Here is a 25,462-nt window from a genome sequence, read left to right on the forward strand (position 1 = left end):
CAGCGATCACTGCCTCATTGCCTGCATCCGTAATGGGTCAGCGGTCAAACGACCTCCACTCATCACTGTAAAACGCTCCCTGAAACACTTCAGCGAGCAGGCCTTTCTAATCGACCTGGCCGGGGTATCCTGGAAGGATATTGATCTCATCCCGTAAGTAGAGGATGCCTGTTTTTTTTAATGCCTTCCTAACCATCTTAAATAAGCATGTCCCATTTAAGAAATGTAGAACCAGGAACAGATATAGCCCTTGGTTCTCCCCAGGCCTGACTGCCCTTAACCAACACAAAAACATCCTATGGCGTCATGCATTAGCATCGAACAGCCTCCGTGATATGCAGCTGTTCAGGGAAGCTAGAAACCATTATACACAGGCAGTTAGAAAAGCCAAGGCTAGCTTTTTCAAGCAGAAATTTGCTTCCTGCAACACTAACTCAAAAAAGTTCTGGGACACTGTACAGTCCATGGAGAATAAGAACACCTCCTCCCAGCTGCCCACTGCAAAGTTCAACCTCTGTTTCGTGTCGTCTGAGATTCCCAAAGATTGGAAAGCAGCTGCGGTCATCCCCCTCTTCAAAGGGGGGGACACTCTTGACCCAAACTGCTACAGACCTATATCTATCCTAGCATGCCTTTCTAAGGTCTTCGAAAGCCAAGTTAACAAACAGATTACCGACCATTTCGAATCCCACCATACCTTCTCTGCTATGCAATCTGGTTTTAGAGCTGGTCATGGGTGCACCTCAGCCACGCTCAAGGTCCTAAACAATATCTTAACCGCCATTGATAAGAAACATTACTGTGCAGCCGTATTCATTGATCTGGCCAAGGCTTTCGACTCTGTCAACCACCACATCCTCATCAGCAGACTCGACAGCCATAGTTTCTCAAATGATTGCCTCGCCTGGTTCACCAACTACTTCTCTGATAGAGTTCAGTGTGTCAAATCGGAGGGTTTGCTGTCCGGACCTCTGGCAGTCTCTATGGGGGTGCCACAGGGTTCAATTCTTGGACCGACTCTCTTCTCTGTATACATCAATGATGTTGCTCTTGCTGCTGGTGAGTCTCTGAACCACCTCTACGCAGATGACACCATTCTGTATACTTCTGGCCCTTCTTTGGCCACTGTGTTAACAACCCTCCAGGCAAGCTTCAATGCCATACAACTCTCCTTCCGTGGCCTCTAATTGCTCTTAAATACAAGTAAAACTAAATGCATACTCTTCAACCGATCACTGCCTGCACCTACCCGCCTGTCCAACATCACTACTCTGGACGGCTCTGACTTAGAATACGTGGACAACTACAAATACTTAGGTGTCTGGTTAGACTGTAAACTCTCCTTCCAGACCCACATCAAACATCTCCAATCCAAAGTTAAATCTAGAATTGGCGTCCTATTTCGCAACAAAGCATCCTTCACTCATGCTGCCAAACATTCCCTTGTAAAACTGACCATCCTACCAATCCTCGACTTCGGCGATGTCATTTACAAAATAGCCTCCAACACTCTACAGGTAATGAGTGGAGAACAGGAGGGTGTAATGAACTTCGTCTGTTGTTTGTAGAAAGTCAGACCGAAATGCAGCGTGTAGGTTACTCATGACTTTTAATGAAGCTAATACGGTACATGAAATAACGGAAGAAGAAAACAACAAACGAATGAAACTAATACAGCCTATCTGGTGACTAACACAGAGACAGGTACAATCACCCACGAAATACAACGTGCACTCAGGCTGCCTAAATACGGTTCCCAATCCGAGACAACTAGAATCAGCTGACTCCAATTAGGAATCGCCTCAGGCAGCCAAGCCTAACTAGACACACCCCTAATAATACACACTCCCAATTAATACAAACCCAATACGAAATAACAACATATAAACCCATGTCACACCCTGGCCTACCCAAACATATAACAAAAACACAAGATACAATGACCAAGGCGTGACAGAACCCCCCCCTAAGGTGCGGACTCCGGGACGCACCTCAAGAGCATAGGGAGGGTCCGGGTGGGCGTCTGTCCATGGTGGCGGTTCTGGCTCAGGACGTGGACCCCACTCCATAAATGTCCTAGTTCCTCCCCTACGCGTCCTAGGATAATCCACCTTCTCCGCCGACCATGGCCTAATAGTCCTCACCCTGATCCCCACATAACTGAGGGGCAGCTCGGGGAGCTCGGGACAGAGGGGCAGCTCGGGACAGAGGGGCAGCTCGGGACAGAGGGGCAGCTCGGGACAGAGGGGCAGCTCGGGACAGAGGGGCAACTCAGGACAGAGGGGCAACTCAGGATAGAGGGGCAACTCAGGATAGAGGGGCAACTCAGCATAGAGGGGCAACTCAGCATAGAGGGGCAACTCAGGATAGAGGGGCAGCCCGGGACAGCGGGGCAGCCCGGGACAGAGGGGCAGCCCGGGACCGAAGCAGCCCGGTACTGAGGGGAAGCCCAGTACTGAGGGGAAGCTCGGTACTGAGAGGAAGCTCGGTACTGAGAGGAAGCTCGGTACTGAAAGGGAGCCCAGTACAGAGAGGGAGCCTAGTACTGAGAGGAAGCTCAGTACTGAGAGGAAGCTCAGGCAGGTAGTAGGCTCCGGTAAATCCTGGCTGGCTGGTGGACCTGGATGATTAAGGTTGTCTGGCCGATCTAGAAGATTTTGGTAGACTGGCACTTCTGGCGGATCCTGGCAGACTGGCACTTCTGGCGGATCCTGGCAGACTGGTGACGCTGGGCCGACTGGCGGCGCTGGGCAGACAGGAGACTCCGGCAGCGCAGGAGAGGAGAAAGGCTCTGGCTGCGCTGAACAGGCGAGGCGCACTGGACGCGCTGGGCCGACTGGGAGCACTGGTGGCGCTGGACAGACAGGAGAATCCGGCAGCGCAGGAGAGGAGAACAGCTCTGGTTGCGCTAAACAAGCGGGAGACTCCGGCAGCGCAGGAGGGGAGAAAAGCACTGGCTGTGCTGAACAGGCGATGCGCACTGGACGCACTGGGCCGACTGGGAGCACTGGTGGCGCTGGACAGACAGGAGACTCCGGCAGTGCAGGAGAGGAGAACAGCTCTGGTTGCGCTAAACAAGCGGGAGACTCCGATAGCGCAGGAGAAGAGAACAGCTCTGGTTGCGCTAAACAAGCAGGAGACTCCGGCAGCGCAGGAGGGGAGAAAAGCACTGGCTGTGCTGAACAGGCGAGGCGCACTGGAGGCCTGGTGCGTGGTGCTGGAACTGGTGGTACTGGCGAGAGGACAGGCACAAGAAGCCTGGTGCGGGGAGCTGCTACCGGAGGACTGGTGTGTAGAGGTGGCTCTGGATAGACCGGACCGTGCAGGCGCACTGGAGCTCTTGAGCACCGAGCCTGCCCAAGCTTACCTGGCTCGATGCCCACTCTAGCCCGGCCAATAGGAAGGGCTGGTATAAGTCGCAGCTGGCTCTGCACCCGCACTGGAAACACCGTGCGCTCCATAGCATAACACGGTGCCTGCCCGGTCTCTCTAGCCCAACAGTGAGCACAGGGAGTATGCACAGGTTTCCTACCTGGCATAACTATTCTCCCTTTTAGCCCCCCCACAATAATTTTTTTGGGGTGACTTTCCGGTTTCCAACCGAGTCGCAGTGCTGCCTCCTCATACTCACGCCTCTCCGCTTTAGCTACTTCTATTTCCTCCTTGGGACGGCGATATTCTCCCGTCTGCGCCCAGGGTCCTTTTCCGTCTAATATCATCTCCCAAGACCAGAAGTCCTCATATTGCTGCTCCTCACAATTAACAGGGAGAGTAGGCTCAGGTCTGACTCCTGACTCTGCCACTCTCTCTCTGCGCTTTCCCCGTTACCTACGTTTTTCGCTCTGTATAGCCGTGCTCTCCTTTTCGATTCCATCCGTGTATAGCCCTCCTTGCATTGCTGTAGGGAATCCCAGGCGGGCTCTTGCACTCGCTCTGGGTCGGACGCCCACCTGTCGATTTCTTCCCACGTCGTATAATCCCTGCTTCTGCCGTCCATATCGTCCTCCTTTAGCTCCTGCCAGTTCACACGCTGCTCGGTCTGTGAATCGTAGTGGGTGATTCTGTAATGAACTTCGTCTGTTGTTTGTAGAAAGTCAGACCGAAATGCAGCGTGTAGGTTACTCATGACTTTTAATGAAGCTAATACGGTACATGAAATAACGGAAGAAGAAAACAACAAACGAATGAAACTAATACAGCCTATCTGGTGACTAACACTAAGACAGGTACAATCACCCACAAAATACAACGCGCACTCAAGCTACCTAAATACGGTTCCCAATCCGAGACAACTAGAATCAGCTGACTCCAATTAGGAATCGCCTCAGGCAGCCAAACCTAACTAGACACACCCCTAATAATACACACTCCCAATTAATACAAACCCAATACGAAATAACAACATATAAACCCATGTCACACCCTGGCCTACCCAAACATATAACAAAAACACAAGATACAATGACCAAGGCGTGACAGAGGGCATCTTAAAGAAAAACTAACAGGTCTGTGAGAGCCAGAATTCTTACTGGTTGATAGGTGATCAAATACTTATGTCATGCAATAAAATGCAAATGTATTACTCAAAAATCATACAATGTGATTTTCTGAATTTTAGTTTTAGATTCTGTCTCTCACAGTTGAAGTGTACCTATGATAAAAATTACAGACCTCCACATGCTTTGTAAGTAGGAAAACCTGAAAAATCAGCAGTGTATCAAATACTTGTTCTCCTCATTGTATTTGATTTAACTAGGCAAGTCAGTTAAGAACAAATTCTTATTTACAATGACAGCCTACCGGGGAACAGTGGGTTAAACCACCTTGTTTAGAGGCAGAACGACAGATTTTTACCTTGTCAGCTCAGGGATTCGATCCGGCAACCTTTCAGATACTGGCCCAATGCTCTAACCACTAGGCTACCTGCCAACCCCAATTGCTAATAGAGTCGTTTATTAGTAGCATATGGCTGTACGAACATAAAGAATATGTTTAATGTAATTGTAGTATGATAAACACCCAAACAACAACCCTGGGCCTCCATTCTGAGCCTGGTATCTCTATAGGGAGTTGTTACAGTGTTTCTGCTCTTTGGGGTTACTGGAAAAGTAGTTTTTTTGACAAATGCTGATGATAAATAAATGGGTTTTATGACATTTTCTGTAAAAGCTTAAAAAAGGAAAAGGAAAAAAAAAAAGAGAAGGAAAGTGAACCCTCAAAAAAAATATATAATTCCAGTGCCAAAATTGACTAAAAAAACTTTTAAGTAGGATAATTTTTTATTGAAATTGCCAGTATATTCCAAAACAGAGATTTTAAAGATTTGTTTAACTGAGGTCGTGGCGATTTACATGAGGGTTGGGTTTAGATTACAATCATGCCCACGGGATTATAATGCCTAGGGAGAATTGTCATGCTCGGAGAAACAGCTGCGCTGATTGAGCTCTATCCAATCATAGCAGGGAACCCTCAGACATTGAGACAGACATATACATTAAATAGATTAAACCGTGATATCACACTGATATATGTTATTTATTGAAGGGCTATAAAGGCTTATAGACATAATATACTGAGCCTTCAGAATGTATTCACACCTCTTGAATTACCACATGTTGTTGTGTTACAGCCTGAATTTAAAATGGATTCCATTCAGAGGTTTGGGTCACTGGCCTCCACACAATACCCCATAATGTCAACGTGGAATTATGTTTTTACAAATGTTTACAGATGAATTCAAAATTAAAAGCTGAAATGTCTTGAGTTAAATAAGTATTCAACTCCTTTATAATGGCAAGTCCAAATACGTTCTGGAGGGAAAATGTGCTTAACTTCTTAAGGTACAGGGTACAGCATTTTCACTTTTTGGATAAATAGCGTGCCCAATTTGAACTTTCAACGTGGAGATACAGTAATACCAAATCTCTCTACCGACACGGTAAGGTTCGTCAGTCGAGCAGTGCATTTCAAACACAGATTCAACCACTAAGACCAGGGAGGTTTTCCAATGCAGAAAAAAGGACAACTATTAGTTGATGGGTAAAATCAATAACACCAAAAAAAGCAGACATTGACTATTCATCTCCAATTACACTCTGGATGGATCAATACACCCAGTCACTACAAAGATACAGGCGTCCTTCCTAACTCAGTGTATCAATACACCAAGTCACTACAAAGATACAGGCGTCCTTCCTGACTCAGTGTATCAATACACCCAGTCACTACAAAGATACAGGCGTCCTTCCTGACTCAGTGTATCAATACACCCAGTCACTACAAAGATACAGGCGTCCTTCCTGACTCAGTGTATCAATACACCCAGTCACTACAAAGATACAGGCGTCCTTCCTAACTCAGTGTATCAATACACCCAGTCACTACAAAGATACAGGTGTTCTTCCTAACTCAGTGTATCAATACACCCAGTCACTACAAAGATACAGGTGTCCTTCCTGACTCAGTGTATCAATACACCCAGTCACTACAAAGATACAGGCGTCCTTCCTGACTCAGTGTATCAATACACCCAGTCACTACAAAGATACAGCTGTTCTTCCTAACTCAGTGTATCAATACACCCAGTCACTACAAAGATACAGGCGTCCTTCCTGACTCAGTGTATCAATACACCCAGTCACTACAAAGATACTGCTGTTCTTCCTAACTCAGTGTATCAATACACCCAGTCACTACAAAGATACAGGCGTCCTTCCTAACCCATGGTATCAATACACCCAGTCACTACAAAGATACAGGCGTCCTTCCTAACTCAGTGTATCAATACAACCAGTCACTACAATGATAATGCTCCTAACTCAGTACACCCAGTCACTACAAAGATACAGGCGTCCTTCCTAACTCAGTGTATCAACACAACCAGTCACTACAATGATAATGCTCCTAACTCAGTGTATCAATACAACCAGTCACTACAATGATAATGCTCCTAACTCAGTGTATCAATACACCCAGTCACTACAAAGATACAAGCGTCCTTCCTAACTCAGTGTATCAATACACCCAGTCACTACAAAGATACAAGCGTCCTTCCTAACTCAGTGTATCAATACACCCAGTCACTACAAAGATACAAGCGTCCTTCCTAACTCAGTGTATCAATACACCCAGTCACTACAAAGATACAAGCGTCCTTCCTAACTCAGTTGCCAGAGAGGAAGGAAACCGCTCAGGGATTTCACCATGAGGACAATGGAGACTTTAAAACAGTTAGAGTTTAATAGCTGTGATTGGAGGAAACTGAGAATGGATAAAAACCTGTGTAGTTACACCACAATACAACCTAAATGACAGAGAGAAAAGAAGGAAGTACAGAATTCAAATATACCCAAACATCCTGTTTTCAATAAGGCACTAAAGTAAAACTGCTAAAAAAGTGTAAAAGTGTAAAACAATATCCATAAAACACAAGTTCAAATATACACTGGCATTGCTTATCAAGATGACTTTGAATGTTCCTGAGTGGCTTAGTTACAGTTTAAACTTAAATGGCCTTGAAAATCTATGCCAAGTCTTGAAAATGGCTGTTAGGTGTGAATACTTTCAGAACGCACTGTAAATATATTATTTTTAAGAGAAATAACTCAAGAACTTCATGTTGGTTTGACCTGCGTCACAGCTCTTTGGGCCCCTCTTCTGAGCATCTTCTTGGCTGATACCTTAAACTCCTCCGTCTTCAGAACGTATATGATGGGATTGAGCATTGGTGGCAGTATCGAGGTTAGGGAGAGGTTGATGATCCGGGCGTTGGTTGGTATGAGGGATTGGAGGAGGTATGTTAAAATAACAGGCAGGTAGAATATGGCCACCAGTATTAGGTGTGAGGTGCATGTCTTTATGGCTCTGAGTCTGAGAGAGAGAGAGAGAGAGAGAGAGAGAGAGAGAGAGAGAGAGAGAGAGAGAGAGAGAGAGAGAGAGAGAGAGAGATGGAGAGAGAGAGAGAGAGAGAGAGAGAGAGAGAGAGAGAGAGAGAGAGAGAGAGAGAGAGAGAGAGAGAGAGAGAGAGAGAGAGAGAGAGAGAATTTATCCAGTTGAATTGCATTCTCAATATTTCCCAGCATTTATCATTCCTGTAAAAAGTCCATAACTAAAAACATATTTCTGAGGCCTCACACCAATCAGCATATGGGCCGTTCTGGCTTGGACAAGTCTACTTACTGACTTGACTTACTCATTCCAATCAGTATTACTTCTCACCTGTCCTGGGGCAGTGTGATAGTGAACAGGGCGTGTGTTATACAGATGTATGATGATATGATGAAGATCATTGGGAGATAGAGAACTATACAGGGGTTGAGATACGCCATCATCTGATTGGGGACCACATTAGAACAGGGGACCGCCAGACGGAACAGGGGACCATGGTCACAGAAGTAGCTGTTGATCACCAGAGACCTAAAATACAATACATTATATACCACCGACCTAAAATGCAATACATTATATACCATGTTATTACCCAGATTTCTTCTGCTAATCCAGGGTTTTTAGAAACCTTTTTAAGAGACGCTATACCTCCTTATCTGTTGGAGTTAGTTAGTTAGTTAGTTAGTTAGTTAGTTAATTAGTTAGTTCAGTTAGTTAGAATTAGTTACTGTTGAATTAGCATTCAAGAGGAACTGAGTTCATTGAGCTTTTACAATTACCTGACAGATGACAACGACAACGACAACGTAACATTCTGTTTGTTTTTCTCCTTTGTGTTATTGGTTTACTGTAACATTTAATGAATGAATTAAACCAATAGTTTGACGTGATTTAATTAACAGATAAATCTATACTTCACAGAAGCTAAGCTTTTGCGGTGGAGTCGGTGCACTACAACACGATACATACTAACCTACAGAAAGAGAGCCGGGTGATGAGACACACAGAGATCAACACCATCAACACAGAAAACGCCCAGGCGGCCCCCGTCAGCTGGAGCATGGACCTGTGTGTGATCATCATGTGGTACCTGGAAAGAACATAACAATGGAACTTTGATATCCTTATATATGATTTTAAAAGCAGTGAATCCATGTTAAATCATATTTTTTTATATATAAAACATTTAATAAATACATTTGAATAAATTGTCAAATCAAATTATTCAATTCTAAAAAAAAAAAAATTATCCCAGAAGGGTCAAATTAAATAGTGTTTCTGAATGTTATTTTAATTGATTTAATAATATGATATATTATCTGAGACCTGAGCGGGCAGCAGATGGCCACCAGTCTGTCATAGGAGAGGATGGTGAGGTTGAAGGACTGCATGGTGATGAAGAGGAAGACGAAGAAGAGGCTCGTGAGACACTGGTCGTAGGAGATGAGCTGTCTGCTGAACAGAAACATGTCCAGCAGCTTGGGAACCAGGGCCGTGCTTTCACACACGTCTGTGAAGGCCAGGTTGAACACAGCGATGTACTTGGGGCTGCAAGGTCAGAACATAGATATCTTTTAATATTAATGTAAATATCACGTAACAGAGATCGGGGAGCAGGGCAGGCTCCCAGGCACATGTCTGTGAGGTTCAGGGGAACGGGGAGCAGGGCAGGCTCCCAGGCACATGTCTGTGAGGTTCAGGGGAACGGGGAGCAGGGCAGGCTCCCAGGCACATGTCTGTGAGGTTCAGGGGAACGGGGAGCAGGGCAGGCTCCCAGGCACATGTCTGTGAGGTTCAGGGGAAGGGGGAGCAGGGCAGGCTCCCAGGCACATGTCTGTGAGGTTCAGGGGAACGGGGAGCAGGGCAGGCTCCCAGGCACATGTCTGTGAGGTTCAGGGGAATGGGGAGCAGGGCAGGCTCCCAGGCACATGTCTGTGAGGTTCAGGGGAACGGGGAGCAGGGCAGGCTCCCAGGCACATGTCTGTGAGGTTCAGGGGAACGGGGAGCAGGGCAGGCTCCCAGGCACATGTCTGTGAGGTTCAGGGGAACGGGGAGCAGGGCAGGCTCCCAGGCACATGTCTGTGAGGTTCAGGGGAACGGGGAGCAGGGCAGGCTCCCAGGCACATGTCTGTGAGGTTCAGGGGAACGGGGAGCAGGGCAGGCTCCCAGGCACATGTCTGTGAGGTTCAGGGGAACTGGGACTTCAATAAGATAGAATGTTCAATTAAGTCTGTTATACACTGTTATACACTGTATTGTGTTAATGAGATTAAAGAGGTCTGATTACCTGTGGAGACTGCGGTCCACATAGATGCCAGTCATGACGAAGGTGTTGCCCACCTAGACCCCACACACACACACACACACACACACACACACACACACACACACACACACACACACACACACACACACACACACACACACACACACACACACACACACACACACACACACACACACACAGACACACACACAGCGGAAATGACCCAAAATGGAAATGTATATTATATTACATTTCCTTAAGTTTGCTTTCCTGAGGAAAGTGAACAACTAGCTAGTTAGTAACACCCTGGACCAGAGCTAGTTAGTAACACCCTGGACCAGAGCTAGTTAGTAACACCCTGGACCAGAGCTAGTTAGTAACACCCTGGACCAGAGCTAGTTAGTAACACCCTGGACCAGAGCTAGTTAGTAACACCCTGGACCAGAGCTGGTTAGTAACACACTGGACCAGAGCTGGTTAGTAACACCCTGGACCAGAGCTGGTTAGTAACACCCTGGACCAGAGCTGATTAGTAACACCCTGGACCAGAGCAAGTTAGTAACACCCTGGACCAGAGCTGGTTAGTAACACCCTGGAACAGGAGTAGTTAATAACACCCTGGACCAGAAGTAGTTAGTAACACCCTGGACCAGAGCTAGTTAGTAACACCCTAGACCAGAGCTAGTTAATAACACCCTGGACCAGAGCTACAGCCTTACCAGAGAGATGATGTAAACAAAACAGAGGAAGATGTAGTAGTAGTTCATGTCGGGGATGGCTCTGAAACCACTGATGAAGAAGTAAGGGGGTCGGATGATGGTGTTGACGTCTGTCTGGTTAGGGTCAGAGGTCAGGGAACTCATCCTGATTGGAGGTGTTAACGTCTCCCTCTGGCTGGTGATAATCTGTGGAAATACATTATCCATTAGTACATTATTACAAATAAAGATATATTCAAAACTGTACATTAATTCACCTGTTGACAAAAACATAATTGAAGCATCGTTAGTGGAAAGGAAATTATCCAAGTTCATCAAAATTGTAAATTGTAAATAATTTATAATAATAAATAAATAAATATTATATTTAAATTGTATTTATTTATGTATTCAATGTTACTTCATTTGATACCAGTTGCTAAAAAATAGTTAATTAAACCACTCACTTCAGACATCAAACTAAATACCAGAAAGTCAACATCTCCATCAACTACTAAAGCCACTGTTTATCATGTAAATGTAAAGTTGAACCCACCTCCTCAGGTGATAAGGTGGACCTGACAGCCCAGGTCTAGTGTGAGGACCTGGGCAGAGACAACAGACTTATATACTGGATCATCATTACCTGCTGGTCATTAGTACAACACATAGAGTTACATCACTGGTTCCCAATCCTGGTCCTGGGATCCCAAAGGGATTCACGTTTTAGTTACTGCACCAACACACCTGATTCAGCTAATCAACTCATCATCAAGTCTTTGATAAGATGAATCAGGATAACATAGGACAGATTATATAGGACACAGATAATATAGGACACATATAATATAGGACACATAATATAGGACACAGATAATATAGGACACAGATAATATAGGACACATATAATATAGGACACAGATAATATAGGACACATATAATATAGGACACAGATAATATAGGACACAGATAATATAGGACACATAATATAGGACACATAATATAGGACACAGATAATATAGGACACATATAATATAGGACACATATAATATAGGACACAGATTATATAGGACACAGATTATATAGGACACAAATAATATAGGACACAGATAATATAGGACACATATAATATAGGACACAGATAATATAGGACACATATAATATAGGACACAGATAATATAGGACACAGATAATATAGGACACAGATAATATAGGACACAGATAATATAGGACACATATAATATAGGACACATATAATATAGGACACAGATAATATAGGACACATATAACATAGGACAAAGAGAACATATGACACAGATAATATAGGACACAGGGAACATAGGACACAGATAATATAGGACACAGAGAAAATAGGACACAGATAACATAGGACACATATAATATAGGACAAAGATAACAGGACAGAGATAATATAGGACACAGAGAACATAGGACACATAATATAGGACAAAGATAACATAGGACACAGTTAATATAGGACACAGTTAAAATAGGACACATATAATATAGGACACAGAGAACATAGAACACAGATAATATAGGACACAGATAATATAGGACACAGAGAACATAGGACACAGATAATATAGGACACAGAGAACATAGGACACAGTTAATATAGGACACAGATAATATAGGACACAGAGAACATAGGACACAGTTAATATAGGACACAGATAATATAGGACAGAGATAACATAGGACACAGAGAACATAGGACACAGTAGGACAGAGATAATATAGGACAGAGATAACATAGGACACAGATAATATAGGACACAGTTAAAATAGGACACAATTAAAATAGGACAAAGTTAATATAGGACACAGTTAAAATAGGACACAGTTAATATAGGACACAGTTAATATAGGACACAGTTAATATAGGACACAGATAATATAGGACAGAGATAACATAGGACACAGAGAACAAACAAAGCTATATAAAGGAGTCGTCAGATCAGGATTACTTGAATGCTGATTTAATTAAGGTCCTTTTCTGAACAGTACAGTCTTGAGCCGGGCCTTATAGACATTCTCTTTGGCAACAAGTGTTTTAAACCTACCACTTTGGGATGGATATGTCAATGTGTAGTTGATAAATGCTAATCTCCCTTTACCCATCTGTCTATCGCCTCCTTTGAATTCCATGCTGTCACAGTTACCAGCCCTTTCAAGCTTAACATCCTTATCATTTATCGCCCTCCAGGTTCCCTCGGAGAGTTCATCAATGAGCTTGATGCCTTGATAAGCTCCTTTCCTGAGGACGGCTCACCTCTCACAGTTCTGGGCGACTTTAACCTCCCCACGTCTACCTTTGACTCATTCCTCTCTGCCTCCTTCTTTCCACTCCTCTCCTCTTTTGACCTCACCCTCTCACCTTCCCCCCCCTACTCACAAGGCAGGCAATACGCTCGACCTCATCTTTACTAGATGCTGTTCTTCCACTAACCTCATTGCAACTCCCCTCCAAGTCTCCGACCACTACCTTGTATCCTTTTCCCTCTCGCTCTCATCCAACACCTCCCACACTGCCCCTACTCGGATGGTATTGCGCCGTCCCAACCTTCGCTCTCTCTCCCCCGCTACTCTCTCCTCTTCCATCCTATCATCTCTTCCCTCCGCTCAAACCTTCTCCAACCTATCTCCTGATTCTGCCTCCTCAACCCTCCTCTCCTCCCTCTCTGCATCCTTTGACTCTCTATGTCCCCTATCCTCCAGGCCGGCTCGGTCCTCCCCTCCCGCTCCGTGGCTCGATGACTCATTGCGAGCTCACAGAACAGGGCTCCGGGCAGCCGAGCGGAAATGGAGGAAAACTCGCCTCCCTGCGGACCTGGCATCCTTTCACTCCCTCCTCTCTACATTTTCCTCCTCTCTCTCTGCTGCTAAAGCCACTTTCTACCACGCTAAATTCCAAGCATCTGCCTCTAACCCTAGGAAGCTCTTTGCCACCTTCTCCTCCCTCCTGAATCCTCCTCCCCCTCCCCCCTCCTCCCTCTCTGCAGATGACTTCGTCAACCATTTTGAAAAGAAGGTTGACGACATCCGATCCTCGTTTGCTAAGTCAAACGACACCGCTGGTTCTGCTCACACTGCCCTACCCTGTGCTCTGACCTCTTTCTCCCCTCTCTCTCCAGATGAAATCTCGCGTCTTGTGACGGCCGGCCGCCCAACAACCTGCCCGCTTGACCCTATCCCCTCCTCTCTTCTCCAGACCATTTCCGGAGACCTTCTCCCTTACCTCACCTCGCTCATCAACTCATCCCTGACCGCTGGCTACGTCCCTTCCGTCTTCAAGAGAGCGAGAGTTGCACCCCTTCTGAAAAAACCTACACTCGATCCCTCCGATGTCAACAATTACAGACCAGTATCCCTTCTTTCTTTTCTCTCCAAAACTCTTGAACGTGCCGTCCTTGGCCAGCTCTCCCGCTATCTCTCTCTGAATGACCTTCTTGATCCAAATCAGTCAGGTTTCAAGACTAGTCATTCAACTGAGACTGCTCTCCTCTGTATCACGGAGGCGCTCCGCACTGCTAAAGCTAACTCTCTCTCCTCTGCTCTCATCCTTCTAGATCTATCGGCTGCCTTCGATACTGTGAACCATCAGATCCTCCTCTCCACCCTCTCCGAGTTGGGCATCTCCGGCGCGGCCCACGCTTGGATTGCGTCCTACCTGACAGGTCGCTCCTACCAGGTGGCGTGGCGAGAATCTGTCTCCTCACCACGCGCTCTCACCACTGGTGTCCCCCAGGGCTCTGTTCTAGGCCCTCTCCTATTCTCGCTATACAGCAAGTCACTTGGCTCTGTCATAACCTCACATGGTCTCTCCTATCATTGCTATGCAGACGACACACAACTAATCTTCTCCTTTCCCCCTTCTGATGACCAGGTGGCGAATCGCATCTCTGCATGTCTGGCAGACATATCAGTGTGGATGACGGATCACCACCTCAAGCTGAACCTCGGCAAGACGGAGCTGCTCTTCCTCCCGGGGAAGGACTGCCCGTTCCATGATCTCGCCATCACGGTTGACAACTCCATTGTGTCCTCCTCCCAGAGCGCTAAGAACCTTGGCGTGATCCTGGACAACACCCTGTTGTTCTCAACCAACATCAAGGCGGTGACCCGTTCCTGTAGGTTCATGCTCTACAACATCCGCAGAGTACGACCCTGCCTCACACAGGAAGCGGCGCAGGTCCTAATCCAGGCACTTGTCATTTCCCGTCTGGATTACTGCAACTCACTGTTGGCTGGGCTCCCTGCCTGTGCCATTAAACCCCTTCAACTCATCCAGAACGCCGCAGCCCGTCTGGTGTTCAACCTTCCCAAGTTCTCTCACCTCACCCCGCTCCTCCGTTCTCTCCACTGGCTTCCAGTTGAAGCTCGCATCCGCTACAAGACCATGGTGCTTGCCTACGGAGCTGTGAGGGGAACGGCACCTCAGTACCTCCAGGCTCTGATCAGGCCCTACACCCAAACAAGGGCACTGCGTTCATCCACCTCTGGCCTGCTCGCCTCCCTACCACTGAGGAAGTACAGCTCCCGCTCAGCCCAGTCAAAACTGTTCGCTGCTCTGGCCCCCCCAATGGTGGAACAAACTCCCTCACGACGCCAGGACAGCGGAGTCAATCACCACCTTCCGGAGACACCTGAAACCCCACCTCTTTAAGGAATACCTAGGATAGGATACGTAATCCCTCTCACCCCCCCCCCTTTAAGATTTAGATGCACTATTGTAAAGTGACTGTTCCACTGGATGTCATAAGGTGAATGCACCAATTTGTAAGTCGCTCTGGATAAGAGCGTCTGCTAAATGACTTAAATGTAAATGTAAAATGTAACTAAAATGATTAAAATGATACAGTACTGCTGAAGTAGGCTAGCTGGCAGTGGGTACGTTGTTGACACTACACTAATCAAGTCGTTCCGTTGAGTGTAATAGTTTCTGCAGTGCTGCTATTCGGGGGGCTAGCTGGCTAGCTAGTAGTGTTGTTTACGTTATGTTGCGTTAAAAGAACGACAATAGCTGGCTAGCTAACCTAGAAAATCGCTCTAGACTACACAATTATCTTTGATACAAAGACGGCTATGTAGCTAGCTATGTAGCTAGCTACGATCAAACAAATCAAACCGTTGTACTGTAATGAAATGAAATGAAAATGTGATACTACCTGTGAATGCGACCGGGTTGTGAGTCTATTCGGTAGACGTTGGCTAGCTGTCGGCTAGCTGTCGGCTAGCTGTTGGCTAGCTAGCAGAGTCTCCTACGTTAAGGACGACAAATAGCTGGCTAGCTAACCTCAGTAAATTAAGATAATCACTCTAAGACTACACACTCTAAACCTAAACTACACAATTATCTTGGATACGAAGATACGAAGACAGCAAAGACAGCTATGTAGCTAGCTAACACTACACTAATCAAGTCGTTCAGTTGAGTGTAATAGTTTCTCCAGTGCAGCTAATCAGTGGACGTTAGCTAGCTGGCTAGTGAAGACTACGTTAGGACGGCGAAATACGATAATTACGCAATTATCTTTGATACAAAGACGGCTATGTAGCTAGCTGAGAAGAAATTGCTAAGATTAGACAAATCAAACCGTTGTGCTATAATGAAATATAATGAAATGTAATGAAAAAGTTATACTACCTGCGGGAGCGAAGTGCCGATGCGACCACTCGCTCCAACCCGGAAGTACTAGTCAACTGGTCCCACTCCTTCACTCAGCCTATTGAGTCAACTGGTCCCACTCATTCACTCAGCCTATTGAGTCAACTGGTCCAACTCATTCACTCAGCCTATTGAGTCCACTGGAGAACAGCTACCCAAGAGTAGTAAAGCGGCCTTTACTGGTTCTAACAGCAGACCTATAAGCATGCAGCCAGATCTTAGCAAACTTTTGGGAAAAAATGTGTTTGACCAAATACAATGCTTTTTCTCTGTAAACAAATTAACAAGACTTTCAGCATGCTTACAGAGAAGGGAACTCAACATGTACTGCACTGACACAAATGACTGATGATTGGTTTAAATTAATATACAATAAGAAGATTGTGGGAGCTGTACTGTTAGATTTCAGTGCAGCCTTTGATATTATTGGCTTTTCAGCCTCTGACATATCGTGGATTCAGAGCTATCTATCTAATAGAACTCAAAGGGTTTTCTTTAATGGAAGCTTCTCTAATGTCAAACATGTACAGTGTGGTGTACCGCAGGGTAGCTCTCTAGGCCCTCTACTCTTTTCTATTTTCACCAATGACCTGCCACTGGCATTAAACAAAGCCTGTGTGTCCATGTATGCTGATGATTCAACCACATACTCATCAGCAACCACAGCTAATGATGTCACTGATACCCTTAACAAAGAGTTTCTGAGATGGAATGGGTGGCCAGTAATAAACTGGTCCTGAACATCTCTAAAACTAAGAGCATTGTATTTGGTACAAATCATTCCCTAAGTGCTAGACCTCAGCTGAATCTGGTAATAAATGGTGTGGCTGTTGAACAAGTTGAGGAGACTAAATTACTTGGTGTTACCTTAGATTGTAAACTGTCATGGTCAAAGCATATAGATTCAATGGTTGTAAAGATGGGGATAGGTCTGTCCGTAATAAAGAGATGCTCTGCTTTTTTAACACCACACTCCAAAAAGAAAGTTCTGCAGGCTCTAGTTTAGTTTGATCTTGATTATTGTCCAGTCATGGGGTCCAGTGATGCAAGGAAAGACCTAGTTAAGCTGCAGCTGGCCCAGAACAGAGCGGCACATGTTGCTCTTCATTGTGATCAGAGGGCTGATATTAATACTATGCAGTCAGTCTCTCTTGGCTCAGAGTTGAGGACAGACTGACTGCATCACTTCTTATTTTGATGAGAAACATTAATGTGTGGAAAATCCCTAATTGTTTGCATAGTCAACTTACACACGGCTCCGACACACACACACTTATCCCACCAGGCCACCAGGGATCTTTTTATAGTCCCAAAATCCAGAACAAATTAAAGAAAACGTACAGTATTATATATAGTGTAAATATTTTACTTTTTTTTCATACCACTTCACTTCATTGAGTGAAGCAACAATACAATCACATAGCTTTCTTCCAATCAAAAAATGAAATGTATATAAGTTGCAACCGAGACAGCAAAAGAGAGATATAAATGCATTTGAGACTTCAAGTACTTCTAAATATAACTATATCTAAATGTACATTAAATAGATTAAACCGTGATATCACACTGATATATGTTATTTATTGAAGGGCTATAAAGGCTTATAGACATAATATACTGAGCCTTCAGAATGTATTCACACCTCTTGAATTACCACATGTTGTTGTGTTACAGCCTGAATTTAAAATGGATTCCATTCAGAGGTTTGGGTCACTGGCCTCCACACAATACCCCATAATGTCAACGTGGAATTATGTTTTTACAAATGTTTACAAATGAATTCAAAATTAAAAGCTGAAATGTCTTGAGTTAAATAAGTATTCAACTCCTTTATAATGGCAAGTCCAAATAATAATGTTTAAAATTATTTTTTGAATGCCTACTTAACCTTTTTATCTTACACATACAAGTATCTGAAAGGTCCCTCAGTTGAGCAGTGATTTTCAATCACAGATTCAATCACGAAGACCAGGGAGGTCTTCCAATGCCTCGCAAAGAAGACCACCTATTTGTTGATCGCTAAAAATCAACAATAACAAAAAATAAGACATTGAATATCCCTTTGAGCATGAAGTTATTCATTACACTTTGGATGGTATATCAATACACCCAGTCACTACAAAGATACAGGCGTCCTTCCTGACTCAGTGTATCAACACCCCCAGTCACTACAAAGATACAGGCTTACTTACATGCTGCCATGCCCTGATCTGTTTCACCTGCTCCTTGTGATTGTCTCCACCCCTCCAGGTGTCACTGATTTTCCCCAGTGTATATATCCCTGTGTTTCCTATCTCCCTGTGCCAGTGTATTTATCCCTGTGTTTCCTGTCTATCTGTGCCAGTGTATTTATCCCTGTGTTTCCTATCTCTCTGTGCCAGTGTATTTATCCCTGTGTTTTCTGTCTATCTGTGCCAGTGTATTTATCCATGTGTTTCCTGTCTATCTGTGCCAGTGTATTTATCCATGTGTTTCCTGTCTCTCTGTGCCAGTGTATTTATCCCTGTGTTTCCTGTCTATCTGTGCCAGTGTATTTATCCCTGTGTTGCCTGTCTATCTGTAACAGTGTATTTATCCCTGTGTTTCCTGTCTATCTGTGCCAGTGTATTTATCCCTGTGTTTCCTGTCTCTCTGTGCCAGTGTATTTATCCCTGTGTTTCCTGTCTCTCTGTACCAGTGTATTTATCCCTGTGTTTCCTGTCTCTCTGTACCAGTGTATTTATCCCTGTGTTTCCTGTCTCTCTGTACCAGTGTATTTATCCCTGTGTTTCCTGTCTATCTGTGCCAGTGTATTTATCCCTGTGTTTCCTGTCTCTCTGTGCCAGTGTATTTATCCCTGTGTTTCCTGTCTATCTGTGCCAGTGTATTTATAGTTTTGTATGTTTTTCCAAGTCAACCAGTGTTTTTCCCCGTTCTCCTGCTTTTTGCTATTCTCCTTTTTCTAGTCCTCCCAGTTTTGACCGTTGCCTGTTTCTGGGCTCTGTACCCGCCTGCCTGACCATTCTGCCTGTCCTGACCCTGTGTCTGCCTAACCATTCTGCCTGCTTGACCATGAGCCTGTCCTGACCCCGAGTCTGCCTGACCATTCTGCCTGTCTTGACCATGAGCCTGTCCTGACCCCGAGTCTGCCTGACCATTCTGCCTGTCTTGACCATGAGCCTGTCCTGACCCCGAGTCTGCCTGACCATTCTGCCTGTCTTGACCACGAGCCTGTCTGCCACTCTGTACCTCCTGGACTCTGATCTGGTTTTGACCTTTGGCCTGTCCACGACCTCTTGCCTCCTCCTTTTGGATTAATAAACATTGTAAGACTCCAACCAGCTGCCTCCTGTGTCTGCATCTGGGTCTCGCCTTGTGTCATGATACATGTGTTCTTCCTAACTCAGTTGCAGGAGAGGAAGGAAACTGCTCAGGTATTTCACCATAAAACAGTTGCAGATTTTAATGGCTGTGATAGGAGAAAACTGAGGATGGATCAACACCTTTGTAGTTACTCCACAATACTAACCTAAATTACAGCCTGAAAAGAAGGAAACCTGTGCAGAATAAAGATTTTCCAAGACAGTCCTGTTTTCAATAAGGCACTAAAGTAAAACTGTAAAAATAAATGGCTAAGAAATTAACTTTATGTCCTGAATATAAAGTGTTATGGTTGGGCTAAATCCAACTCAACAGATCACTAAGTACCACATATTTCCAAGCATGGTGGTGGCTGCAACATGTTATAGGTATGCTTGTCATCAGCAAGGACTAGAGTTTTTTAGGATAAAAAGAAACTAAGCACCGGCTAAATGCGAGAGGAAAAGCTGGTTCAGTCTGCTTTCCAAAAGACACTGAAAGACAAATTCACCGTTCGGCAAGACAATAACCCAAAACATAAGATCAAATATACACTGGCATTGCTTACCATGGTGTCAGTGAATGTTCCTGAGTGGCTTAGTTACAGTTTAGACTTAAATGGCCTTGAAAATCTATGCCAAGACTTGAAAATGGCTGTTAGGTGTGAATACTTTCAGAACGCACTGTAAATATATTATTTTTAAGAGAAATAACTCAAGAACTTCATGTTGGTTTGACCTGCGTCACAGCTCTTTGGGCCCCTCTTCTGAGCATCTTCTTGGCTGATACCTTAAACTCCTCCGTCTTCAGAACGTATATGATGGGATTGAGCATTGGTGGCAGTATCGAGGTTAGGGAGAGGTTGATGATCCGGGCGTTGGTTGGTATGATGGTGTAGAGAGAGTACGTGAAAATAATGGGCAGGTAGAATATGGCCACCAGTATTAGGTGTGAGGTACATGTCTTAATGGCTCTGAGTCTGGGAAAGAGAGAGAGAGAGATAGAGGGAGAGGGAGAGGGTGAGAGAGGGTAAGAAAGAGAGAGAGAGGGAGACAGACAGAGGTGGACAGAGAAAGGGTGTGAGAAAGAGAGGTAGAGGGAGAGAGACAGAGAGAGAGAACGAAGTGGATTGAGAGAGGGAGAGAGAGAGGTGGAGGGTGAGAGAGGGAGAGAGACAGAGACAGAAAGAGGTGGATGGAGAGGGAGAGAGGGAGAGGTGGAGGGTGAGAGATGGAGAGAGAGAGAAAGAGAGAGGTGGAGGGTGAGAGAGGGAGAGAGAGAGAGAAAGAGGTGGACATAGAGAGAGAGAGAAAGAAAGAGAGAGCGAGCGAGAGAGCGAGAGCGAGAGCGAGAGGGAGAGCGAGGGAGAGAATGTGTGTCAGTACACCATGTGATTATCTATACAGTTTAATTGCATTCTCAATATTTCCCAGCATGTATCATTCCTGTAACAAGTCCATAAATAAAAACATATTTCTGAGGCCTCACACCAATCAGCATATGGGCCGTTCTGGCTTGGACAAGTCTACTTACTGACTTGACTTACTCATTCCAATCAGTATTACTTCTCACCTGTCCTGGGGCAGTGTGATGGTGAACAGGGCGTGTGTTATACAGATGTATGATGATATGATGAAGATCATTGGGAGATAGAGAACTATACAGGGGTTGATTTCGCTCATCGCTATGTTAGGGACCACATTAGAACAGGGGGCTGCCAGACGGAACAGGGGACCGTGGTCACAGAAGTAGCTGTTGATCACCAGAGACCTACAATACAATACATTATATACCATGTTATTACCCAGATATTAGAGCAAACAACAGAAATGTGTCAAAAAAAGTCTCAACCAGCTATTGGTACACCTCCGCCACTGGAATTCCTCTCACATTCAAGATGAAGGAACATAAAGGAACAATTCCAGAACTTTTTGGAAATCGAACTGCTTCAGAAATGTGTTTTGCTGGTTGGAACAAAAATAGTGGTTCTGCTCAGAACAAAACATTTGGAAAATCATTTTGGTTTTAATTCCTGATTATGTGTAGATGGTTGAGAAATTTAAATTAATATATTTTCAATTCAGGCTGTAACACATCAATATGTGGAATAAGTTAAGGTGTATGCACTGAATTTACAAAACATTAGCAACACCTTCCTAATATTGTGTTTAACCTCCTTTTGCTCTCAGAACAGCCTCAATTCGTTGGGTCATGGACTCTACAAGGTGTCTAAAGCATTCCACAGGGATGCTGGCCCATGTTGACTCCAATGTTTCCCACAGTTGTCAAGTTGGCTGGATGTCCTTCGGGTGTTGGACCATTCTAGATTCACACTGGAAATTGTTGAGCATGAATTGCAGTTCTTGACACAAACCGGTGCGCCTGGCACCTACTACCATACCCCGTTCAAAGGCACTTAAATATTTTGTTTTTGCCCCTTTCACCCACTGAATGGCACACATACATAATCAATGTCTTGCTTGTCTCAAGGCTTAAAAAACATTTGTAACATGTCTCCCCATCAGTACCCACACCTCACCTGGAGCTTGAGGGCGCCAGGATCCCCAGCATTACGCACTCAAGCTGCCATCAGTACCCACACCTCACCTGGAGCTCGAGGGCGCCAGGATCCCCAGCATTACGCACTCAAGCCCCCATCAGTACCCACACCTCACCTGGAGCTCGAGGGCACCAGGATCCCCAGCGTTACGCACTCAAGCCACCATCAGTACCCACACCTCACCTGGAGCTCGAGGGCACCAGGATCCCCAGCATTACGCACTCAAGCCGCCATCAGTACCCACACCTGCCTTCCCAAATTTACATGGATTTAAAACTTCTTAGGGAGGCAAGGGGGCAGTATTTTCAAGTCCAGATGAAAAGTGTGCCCAAAGTAAACTGCCTGTTACTCAGGCCCAGAAGCTAGAATATGCATATTATTGGTAGATTTGGATCGAAAACAGTAACGTTTATAAAACTGTTAAAATAATGTCTGTGAGTATAACAGAACTGATTTGGCAGGCAAAACCGAGGACAAACCTTCCATTGGGAAAACAATTGAGGTCATAGTATTTCCCAATAAGTTTCTATGGGAAGCCCTATTTAATAGGAACCTGGTTGCATTTCCTATGGCTTCCACTAGATGGCAAAAGTCTTTAGCAATTGTTCAATGTTTTTCTTTTGAGAAATGAAGAAGTACAGCTGTTCTTTGTTTTTTGTCCAGATGGATTCTACTGTTTGGAGCGAGCTTCACGTTGTTTTTATCCCGTATTGGAAACAGTTTATCCATCTTAAATTTTGTCGATTATTTACGTTTTAGGATACCTGAGGTTGGAACGTTGTTTGAAATGTTTGGACCAAGTTTACACGTAGTTTATTAGATCCTTTGTGGGCATGTTGGGACCGGTGTATTTCTGAATCAAACGCGTCAAATAAACAGGGGATATAAAGAAGGAATTTATCCAACAAAACGACCATTCATTGTGTCACTGAGACATGTCAGAGCAGCTCACAGATTACTGCACCTGTACATAGCCCACCTATAATTTAGCCCAAACAACTACCTCTTTCCCAACTGTATTTAATTTATTTATTCATTTTGCTCCTTTGCACCCCATTATTTTTATTTCTACTTTGCACATTCTTCCAATGCAAAACTACCATTCCAGTGTTTTACTTGCTATATTGTATTTACTTTGCCACCATGGCCTTTTTTGCCTTTATCGCCCTTCTCACCTAATTTGCTCACATCGTATATAGACTTGTTTATACTGTATTATTGACTGTATGTTTGTTTTACTCCATGTGTAACTCTGTGTCGTTGTATCTGTCGAACTGCTTTGCTCTATCTTGGCCAGGTCGCAATTGTAAATGAGAACTTGTTCTCAACTCTCCTACCTGGTTAAATAAAGGTGAAATAAAATAAATAAAATAAAAAAATTGAGAAAAATAAAAGAAGATCTTAATAAGTTTATTATCCATTTATTATATCGGTATTTCTGACTTTTGTGTCGCCACCTGCCTGGTTGAAAATGACTGTCATGTGTTTGTATGCGGGGCGCTGTCCTCAGATGATCACATGGTCTGCTTTTTGAAATGTGACACTGCGGCTGGATGAACAAGAAGTTAAGCTTTATTTTGATGTAATACACTTATATTTTCGGTTATGTTGAAATTTGAATTTGTCACTCTGCAATTTCACTGGATGTTGTCAAATCGATCCCGCTAAAAGGGATTGGCGCGCGAAGGGATCAATAAGGGATCAATAAGGGATCAATAAGGGATCATAGGTTAAACCTGGATTCACCTGGTCAGTCATGGAAAGAGCAGGTGTTGACCCGCACGTCTTGATCAAGTCTGACAATAAAACAGCGGGAGCATTCATCAAGGTAAGGATATATTATATTTGACTATATTTATATATTTATATACTATACTATATTTTATCATGAATAGATTTTTTGGCACCAGCAAGTCATTGGACTGGAGGTTTGTACGTCTGAAACCAATAGTTTGACGTGATTTAACAGATAAATCTATACTTCACAGAAGCTAAGCTTTTGCGGTGGAGTCGGTGCACTACAACACGATACATACTAACCTACAGAAAGAGAGCCGGGTGATGAGACACACAGAGATCAACACCATCAACACAGAAAACGCCCAGGCGGCCCCCGTCAGCTGGAGCATGGACCTGTGTGTGATCATCATGTGGTACCTGGAAAGAACATTACAATGGAACTTTGAGAGTTGATGACACAGCACCTCTGGTCATTTAATAGCATCTCTGTAGGGGAAAAGATGTTCAACTTTATCGTGTTATTATCGTCAATGGTTTATATGATTTGTCTTTATATGTTTTTAATTTTATAATTATTCAGTCGAGATTCCCACATTTGGAGAACTTGCAGGGGTCAGCACGACCAGAGTGCATTGGCCGAACCTCACCCTGGTATTCCTCCTTTGTGATCAAGGTATTTCCCCTGTCAGGTAACTATATCCTTATATATGATTTTAAAAGCAGTGAATCCATGTTAAATCATATTTTTTATATATAAAACATTTAATAAATACATTTGAATAAATTGTCAAATCAAATTATTCAATTCAAAATTGTAAAAAATTATCCCAGAAGGGTCAAATTAAATAGTGTTTCTGAATGTTATTTTAATTGAGTTAATAATATGATATATTATCTGAGACCTGAGCGGATAGCAGATGGCCACCAGTCTGTCATAGGAGAGGATGGTGAGGTTGAAGGACTGCATGGTGATGAAGAGGAAGACGAAGAAGAGGCTCGTGAGACACTGGTCGTAGGAGATGAGCTGTCTGCTGAACAGAAACATGTCCAGCAGCTTGGGAACCAGGGCCGTGCTTTCACACACGTCTGTGAAGGCCAGGTTGAACACAGCGATGTACTTGGGGCTGTAAGGTCAGAACATAGATATATTTTAATATTAATGTAAATATCACGTAACAGAGATCGGGGAGCAGGGCAGACTCCCAGGCACATGTCTGTGAGGTCCAGGTTGAACACAGCAATGTACAGCAATGTACCCTTCACGTGCTGGGCGTCACTAC

At 44.4% G+C, this 25,462-nt stretch overlaps 2 protein-coding genes and 1 pseudogene across 2 annotated transcripts in view; all 3 read right to left on the bottom strand.

The window, feature by feature from the left end:
• LOC123990934 overlaps window positions 1-25,462 on the bottom strand; it is a 31,209-nt gene that overhangs the window by 3,662 nt on the left and 2,085 nt on the right. The window contains exons 3-11 of the mRNA XM_046291966.1: window positions 25,085-25,306; window positions 24,483-24,599; window positions 21,455-21,652; window positions 20,612-20,861; window positions 10,873-11,058; window positions 9,484-9,623; window positions 9,214-9,435; window positions 8,861-8,977; window positions 8,218-8,415 (exon numbers count right to left, since the gene is read on the bottom strand). Of these exons, the coding sequence (XP_046147922.1) occupies window positions 8,218-8,415; window positions 8,861-8,977; window positions 9,214-9,435; window positions 9,484-9,623; window positions 10,873-11,058; window positions 20,612-20,861; window positions 21,455-21,652; window positions 24,483-24,599; window positions 25,085-25,306 (1,650 nt within the window). The remainder of the gene's footprint in view (window positions 1-8,217; window positions 8,416-8,860; window positions 8,978-9,213; window positions 9,436-9,483; window positions 9,624-10,872; window positions 11,059-20,611; window positions 20,862-21,454; window positions 21,653-24,482; window positions 24,600-25,084; window positions 25,307-25,462) is intronic.
• LOC124015266 (olfactory receptor 146-like) lies at window positions 7,208-11,436 on the bottom strand. Its single transcript, XM_046330384.1, has 7 exons — window positions 11,408-11,436; window positions 10,873-11,058; window positions 10,175-10,227; window positions 9,214-9,435; window positions 8,861-8,977; window positions 8,218-8,415; window positions 7,208-7,869 (listed from the first exon to the last, which is right to left on the bottom strand). The coding sequence occupies exons 2-7, from the start codon at window positions 11,014-11,016 to the stop codon at window positions 7,614-7,616; spliced, it is 990 nt and encodes a 329-aa protein (XP_046186340.1). The 5' UTR covers window positions 11,017-11,058; window positions 11,408-11,436; the 3' UTR covers window positions 7,208-7,613.
• Window positions 24,751-24,879, bottom strand: LOC124015849 (annotated as a pseudogene).

The sequence above is a fragment of the Oncorhynchus gorbuscha genome, linkage group LG02, assembly GCF_021184085.1.
Source record: "Oncorhynchus gorbuscha isolate QuinsamMale2020 ecotype Even-year linkage group LG02, OgorEven_v1.0, whole genome shotgun sequence".
In the NCBI taxonomy this organism is placed as follows: Eukaryota; Metazoa; Chordata; class Actinopteri; order Salmoniformes; family Salmonidae; genus Oncorhynchus; species Oncorhynchus gorbuscha.